General features: G+C 37.7%; 1 protein-coding gene across 1 annotated transcript in view; it reads right to left on the bottom strand.

Annotated features, from left to right (window-relative positions):
* The window catches only part of CHCHD4 (coiled-coil-helix-coiled-coil-helix domain containing 4), a gene marked incomplete at its 5' end in the record, with an annotated part of 7415 nt that extends 960 nt beyond the window's left edge, over positions 1-6455 (bottom strand). Inside the window, 2 exons of the mRNA XM_010139096.1 lie at positions 1-169; positions 6357-6455. Of these exons, the coding sequence (XP_010137398.1) occupies positions 1-169; positions 6357-6455 (268 nt within the window). The remainder of the gene's footprint in view (positions 170-6356) is intronic.
* Between the last annotated feature and the right edge of the window lie 1543 nt (positions 6456-7998).

Here is a 7998-nt window from a genome sequence, read left to right as displayed (position 1 = left end):
CATTCCTGCATGGCACGGAATTGGTCCACACAGTCTGATCCCTTTATTTCTTCTGTGCTATAGTGGAAACAAGAAAAGGCTGACTTGAACTGTTCCCCACAGGGACCACTAGCCATTCCACCCAGACACGGACAATTCCAGTTGATATCTCCATTGGGCAATATCAATCCTGAACAAACAAGAGAGAAGAAAGGTTAAGCACTCCTTCCAAAAATTGATTTAATTCAGTAAGAACTGCTTGGTTGCAGGTGTAAGTTGAAGTACTAATAATGCTAGATTAGTTCCATGGCTTCAAGGGTGTTAAATACCTTTTACTTCCTGGCCAGTCTGTTTCCATCTCTGATCTGTATGATCCTTTACTGGGCAAAAGTAAGATTAGTTCTACATCCATGCCTGAATTAAGTCTTTCTCCCTGGTCTACAGACCACTGAGAATATTCTAAGGAAACTGCAAAACACATCAAAGTCAAGTCAATCCACTTGCCAGATTGTCAGGGGAACAAGCAAGCCTTAGAATGATGTCATACAAGCCATAAGAATTTAATTTCTGTTTTAATACTGGAATTTTAAACCAAGTTGGATGGAAGCATTTTTTTCTTGTTTAAAATGAATTCTGGAATAACCACAACTTTCCCCGTTGAATTTTGAACTGGAAAACTAGAATTACAAAAACAACAATCAGTTTATTTGTAAGACACTGATTAAGTCATGTGCCGCAGAACACAAGGAACAGTGAGAGCATGGTAACCTGCCTGGTTCCCAGAAACCAAACTGCACTTTGGATCACAAGCAAGTGAGTTTGGTCTCATTTTAGACTCTAAACTAGAACACCTGTAAATTTCTGGAGCAGTTAAAATCATCACAGGAAAACTTCAGTAATGGAATAGCAAGGTCAAGATTTAAATGGTCATATGTGCTCTGAGACATCAACTGATCTGCACAACGAAGTTCAAGCAACAAGCCAGAGAACTCATTTCCTCTAAGTTTTAAAAAACCTTTTAAACAGTCAAGTATAGAAATGTAATATAACAGACTTGGTCGTGTGGAATTCTAGTCTCTAATTCATTGCTCTAAAGCAATACATCTCCATTCTCTTTCTCTACTTTCCATGAACATACATGTAGGTATGTTCATCTGCAAAGAACATGAGAAACCCTGTGCTGTGATCCAAGCTGGTTTCTTTGCTTTAGGAGTTTGCTCTCCTCCTCTCCTGTAGGCTTCCCTTACTTCAGCTCCAGATTGAGTGTCTGTGGAAGCTACAGCATGTGCATAAACCTGGGAAGTACTTTCCCTTTAGACGCACATATGAAAATACCATTGTCAAAGAATAAAAAGTTACTTTAATTCTGATGCAAACATGAAATGATATTTAGGGCCTGAAGTAACTTGACGTTACCTAAAACACTCCACAGTATTCAAGAAGCCTACTTATTGTCTATGTCCAGTGCGCCGTGAAGTTCCGGACATGTTTCATTTCCACTAGCAACTTCTTGGACACTAGGCCACAATATCATGAATCTTACTGGTGAATCTGTACTGGTACAGCAAAAGCAGCTCAATCATATTTATTACTATATTAAAAAAACAAAAGGCAAATTTTACTCTGGTTTGCAATTCATCAATTACATGCTCCGACTCAGTCAATGCAGTTCAACAGAAAACCAGAGTCGGTCAAATCTCAGTGTTGATCCGTCTCCTCTTCATTATGGAAAGTAACCGTCTCCTCAGCATGATTTTATCAATTACAGTAATACTGTCATTTTTCATAGGTCATGCTTTATTTGGCCAGATAGTAAAAGATCTGTAATAGATGCAGTACTGAGAAGATACACCTAATACAGTGCTTCATGGCATCTCTAGCTGCCCAGCGGAAACACAGAACTTCAGAGACAAGGAAATGGATGGCTAATGCCAGATTCCTTAGTGCCAAGGATGACATAAAGCAGAAAGATGTTCATCATACAGTGTAGAAGAAATACAGCTTGCTTTTGTAAATTAGATTTTGAAGTGCTATGTTCCTCTTCACCAACATCAACCAATCATTTTTGAAGGTCATTTTTATAATATATGAAAAGTTTTGAAATATTTGAAGACAACACAGCAATAAAATTACTTGTAAAAAACAATTATCTTAAAATAAACTGTTCCTTTTAGAACCAGAGCTGCTTTGCAAGCATCCAACTCTTAACAACAAGCTAAGAGTTATCCCATAAATAACACATTCTGGTATATCACATGAGCATTGATTTTCACTGATCTGGTCACTGAAACAGCATCAGTTTCAGATGTTCTATCAACAGAAATCATGCTTTAAAAAAACCCCAAAATACAGATGAATAAGGGAAGCATTTCCTCACTGATAATTACAGCAGAATGCATATTTCACTGAGTCAGTGTATCAGCTAGCTTAGACCACAATTAAAACAGAAACAGATTTCATCTATCACTCTCCCTGAATCGCATGTCTGCAATAGGCAGGATTATTATTTTTAATTAAAACTGAATTAAAACTTCTTTCAAATGTAGCCTGGAAAAACACAGAAGGGGGAGGACAGCAATGACCTGTGTTTGAGGAGCAATTCCACAAGCACTTTTAGTCAACTCTACTATCACAGCTGTAATGCTAATAAAAACTAATTTTCATGCATAAGACTCACCAGTGCCTTCTTTAAATAAGCCTAACAAAATAAGATCTAAATTAAAACTAGAGATCTTCCACATTTAAATTCTTCCATCTGCAACACATAAGACCAGAAACAAGCTTTGCAGTGAGAATAGTATTTCAAACCTGCCACAAATGAATTCTTAATTTATTCCCATCAGCCACAGCTGTTAAAAGGCACATACAGTGAACCATGAGATATGTTGCAATATGAAACGTTAACTTGAACCTACCCTGGCTTGTCTGCCTTTCTCATTTCACATGTCTTTGTTTCTTTCAACTTTTTTGGCTTAAAGTGAGCCTTTAGCATTTTGCCTACCAAAATCTCATAATTGATAGAACAAAATAAACCAAACTCGTAATGGATTGGAATAAAAAGAGAATAATATACAACTACTGTCTCCCAAGGGAAACAGAGCACAAGTTTTCCTGAGTGATCTGACTAAAACAGACTGCTCAAAGACTAATGTTTGTTAAACCCTGAAGCAAAAGAACTATCCAAAAATACCAAGCTACGTGTTTACCTTAAGGATTAAAAAGGAGCCTACAAAAACCCCAAATCCTCAAGTATACGTTTTAGCTGTATTACAAAGCAATACAGATTATGGCACATCTACACTCCCAGATGTAACTGTTCAGTGAAGAGCACAGCAGAAAAGATTAAAAGAGTCATTGTAGTTAATGATGCCACAGAAGCCAAACACTGGAAACCAAGTCTTCTATTCAAAGCAGAAGCTAAATTAGAAAAGTCTGCACACTACTTTATGTACAGCAAAGACCTTTCCAATTTTCTTTTAAATAAAAAAAAACACGAGCCAGAGCTTCTGCACTTCAACATATTCCAAAACATTTTGCCCATACATCTTTCCCGCCCATTAGATGGGGCTAACTTTCTGCGATATGTCTATTGTTTCTCTGTTTTGATCTGATGCGTTGTAGCCAGAGATCGCTCAAGTGAGAAGTTTTTGGAGAATCCTTAAAACATGACAGTAATTTACCACATGTTAAGGAAATAAACTAACAAAAACCCAACAAAAAATAGCCAACAAAAACCCCAATTCATTAACAGTATTTAAACAGAGTTTACAGAGTTTCTCATTTTGAATCACACAGACACACATTCTCACTGTAAGATGTCCCTGTTGTAAGTAGATTCTGGCTCTCTCTGTTTTCTTCCCTGCTCTATAGCTTAGGAAGCAAGTGATCTAACATGCTGTAAATACAGGATTGCTAGGAAAAAACCCACCACCCCTCCTCCTCACTATGGCTAGTTTATTACCCAAATACATGGCACAAGATTATATACTTGCTGTATACGTACAAGCAGAAAGAATAAATTGGGGCGGAGAGGTGGGGCAAGACAGAGAAGGAAGCAAATCCCCTCTTTAGAGGTACCAAGAGAATTGTCTTCTACATTGGCGTTACAAGTCTTTGTAGTATGTCCCTCTGTTATGCTAGACCTGAGATGGGAACCATTCCCTTTCCTCTTAAAAGCGGGTGTCAAAAACAGATGCTTACTTCTAAGACCAATATGCATCCAGGTGCTGTTGCTAGATAGACAACTTTTACTAACAGAACGTTTAATTACCACCAAAGACCATGAATGATTATAGAGGAAAAATAGGTGAGCTTTAAACAACCACATGTAACATCAGTACAGACTGCAAACCTGAGTTTATTTGGATAAACAGCAAGACACTCTGGCTGTACACCACACAAGGTGACTTAACGGTTCAGTAAATGATAAAATCTCCAGGGGTTTGTATGTTCTCCAGATGCAATATCTAGAAAAATGTATCTTTCTTTGCTTTATTTTGAAAGCAGCCTCCAGATTTTCAGGGGAAACAAAAAGCCACAGGCCACAGACAAGGAATGGGGAACTTAATTCCACCATCTAATCATTAGAAGCTGTCAATTCTTCAGTTAACAGACCAATAATGGATTTTAAATTTGCCTGAAGCAGGGGTTAAAAACTCTGATGTTGTTTCACTCCCACACAGCATACCAGCAGGAGCAAATAATCTTAAAAATGAGTTCTCCTCAGACACTATTTTCCACCTAAGGATGAACTACTTAACATGAATTGTTTATAGGTTCCATCTTCCATCCTGGTCAAGGCAGTAACAGTTATAAATGCCAGATACACTTTATTGCCCATAGGAGTCTCTACCGGAAACCTTTAGGGGCCAAAGCACCACTCCCATGGTGAAGATGATGGCAAATTGCACAGCACAGATTGTTCCCACCAAATAGGCTGTTTGGGTATTGAGTCTTCGCCAGCAAAACAAGCTCCCTTAAAATATGAGGAAGAACAATTCTTGACAGATACTAAACTGCAGTTTTTAAACACATTTCTGAAACCGAAATTCTCTCATTGTTCTCATTTGGGTCATTATGAAAACGAAGGGACTCATCACTGATGATGAACAAAACTTTGAGGTACCTACTGACTACATACAGTTGTAATGACACCAAGACAGGCAGCTAAAACCAAAATAATTTCAAAACAAATCTATGTATGAAAAAAGTTATTTTAATGACATAGGAAGATACGGTTCAAACTAAGCTAATTACCCTATCAGCTAACAAAGCCACTCTGTGTGGTCGAGCTGCTAAACTGTGCTCAGCTACTGCCCTCTAAAGGTCACACAGCCGCTTGCAAAACTTCAACAAAAAAAGGGTAAAGCATTTACTGCAATCCCAGCTGAGTTGAAGGCAATGAGATCACCTCACACAAAGTGAAGAAGCTAAAAGACCTATAAGCATAAAGGCAATTAGAAAAAAGTTTAACCTAAATGCACAGGCATTCATTACAATTTATTAACCTTAGGGAAAATTTACTTAATCATCATGATAGGAAGATTATTTCACTTACCCATTCGAAACACCCTAAAATATTCCCTGTGCCATCAAAATATTACAAGTCTTGATCTCAGAAATATTCTGCTCTCTTAAATCTTCATTTGTAGGTTAAACCTACTTCATATAAGAACTGCAACCATTGAAAACTTTTAAATTACAGCTTTTCAAGGCAAGATGGTTACAGCTGAAAACTGAGTAATCTGAACTGAACTGTCATGTGCCATTGAAAGGTATTAGCACTAGTTATTGATTATGTAGCTACTAATATAGTATAGGATTAGTCAGATATATTTTACATTAAATTGGACATTCAGAGATCACCAAATTAGGCAACTTCAGCTGTACACAGGCGGGTGAGCAATTCCCAGGAATGACAGTGGTATGGAACTCGCTTCACCTCTGAAAATGCCACTTTGTCATTTAAATCAGTGAAAAGATAACCATAATTTTCACCAGTTAAGCTCTAACTTTATTAATAAAAGAAAGGAAGGAAAAGTTTTCTTCTGGATACTGCTGGCTACTAACCAAAACTATAAGCCATAAACTGATATATTTGAACAGGCCATTTTGAAAGGTCATTAGAAGTGTAGAAAAACCCCCACTGTAAGGAAAGCGTGTCACTCGCGATGTCCCAATTTGTAAGTTAAAACTACTAAATGTTTGGGTGTTTATCTACTGAATAAAGAGGTGCTCTCAGTCTTTAAAAATCAATGACTAATTTGTTCCTACTTCGTACAAGGTTTGTGTTCTGTTGTTCTTGGTTTTTAAGATCGCTAGAATATGGTATATGTGATGTATCACTCCTTAGTTCCATTCCTCTGCTTACTACTGACCTTGCTCTTCATAAGGGTCATCCGGATCATCTGCAACCAGCTCAGCACTGCTTGGCGTCTCATGGTCCTCCTTGGTCGCAAATATAATTCTGTCTTTTCCTACCACATAGGAGACAATGAGCAAAAGTTCAGAGAAAGCTGAGACAGAAGTCATTTACAAAGCCGCTGAACACCACGAGGTAATGAGATATTGAACATGGTGCATTGATGTTAATAGTGAATGAATTCTGTTGTACTTATCAATTAGAACAGTAGTTGGTTCAGAAAAACACATTCACAACTGAAATTCTATTTTTCTGAAGCTCCAGTTTTTCTCAGCAACATACTGCAATGGCTGCAGATCACAGTACAGTTCACTGACTTGCGAGTTAAAAAGCTGTTTCAAAACAAGCTCAAACTACTCCATTATCAAGACTAACCCACATGAAGGAGGTAGACAACAAAAAGAAAAAGGAAAGAAGAACTCCTAAGTTACAATAAAGTGTTCAATATGATACTTACTAAAACAGCACTCTTCATTAAAAACGGGTATAATATTTTACAACAACTATTTGAATACTGAAGAGCACCTCAAACATGTAGAACCAACTACATCAAAAGGCGCTGTGAGCCTTGCCAAGGACAGAAAAGCAATAGAGCGTACTTCCTGCCCTTGTGCCACTCTCAATTTAACAGAGAAGCTCTGTAGTGGAGTGGAGAGACTCTTGGTGGAAACCTGAGAAGAGATTTCTAACAGCTCTGTAAAACTATAAAAGCCACTCTTGAGGCAGACACAAGCAGAAAAGAACAGTGAACTGAAACTCTTCTGAATGCACAACTGAGTAGTCATTGAATGGCAAAAAAATCCTAAGTTCACCAAGAACTTCTCATTCTCCAAATTCATCAAGGCCACTACAGTGGCTCAGCATATTAGAATTAGTATCTTCTTGTCTCTCTACTTAACCTCAACCAGCAGATGTTCAGTAACTTCCTTTACTTTGCTCAGTAACCAATGTGCATTTAAACACGCCTGAGAAACAGATAAATATGAACCCTTTTTAAAAGAAACAAAGGACAATACTCTGCATTGTACTCCAGCAAACTTTATCTAAGAAATGACTGGACATTCTACGTTGTAAAAAGAACAAGAAACATATGAACTCTAACCCCTGTCCCTGTAATTTTGTAGGATGCCATAAGACTGTAAACTTGCAGATCTTGTAAGAATCCAACATACTGTTAAAATAAAGACATAAAGTGAGAGGTCCATAAGCTATGACTATCTCACCAGAGTTTATATCACCGTTCAGTGTGCTAAAGTTTCTAACTTTAGAATTGTATTTATAAGTACAGAATGCCTTTTTTTTTTCAGTTTGAAACTTCAGTCACTTTAATTCAAGGGGGGGGGAACAACTTATCTCCTAATATGAAGTGTTCGAGCCTCCTTAAACACCTTAACCTGGTACAACATAATAGGTGGTACAGATACAGAAACATAAAGCTCAAGCTCTATCCCCTCTGTCCATCTACTGTATTTTCCTTAAAAAGGTAAAAAAAAAAAAAATCACCTCTAGCCACTTAATCTAACAGAAATTTAACCCCTATAGGAGGGTATCGTTCCGCGCCGCGACAGGAGCCCGCCCGCCCCAGCCGCCCCGCAGCA

This window comes from Buceros rhinoceros, unplaced genomic scaffold (genome assembly GCF_000710305.1).
Source record: "Buceros rhinoceros silvestris isolate BGI_N320 unplaced genomic scaffold, ASM71030v1 scaffold31206, whole genome shotgun sequence".
Classification (NCBI taxonomy): Eukaryota; Metazoa; Chordata; class Aves; order Bucerotiformes; family Bucerotidae; genus Buceros; species Buceros rhinoceros.
The sequence above is the reverse complement of the archived record's forward strand: the minus strand, read 5'-3'. Positions and strand labels throughout refer to the sequence as shown.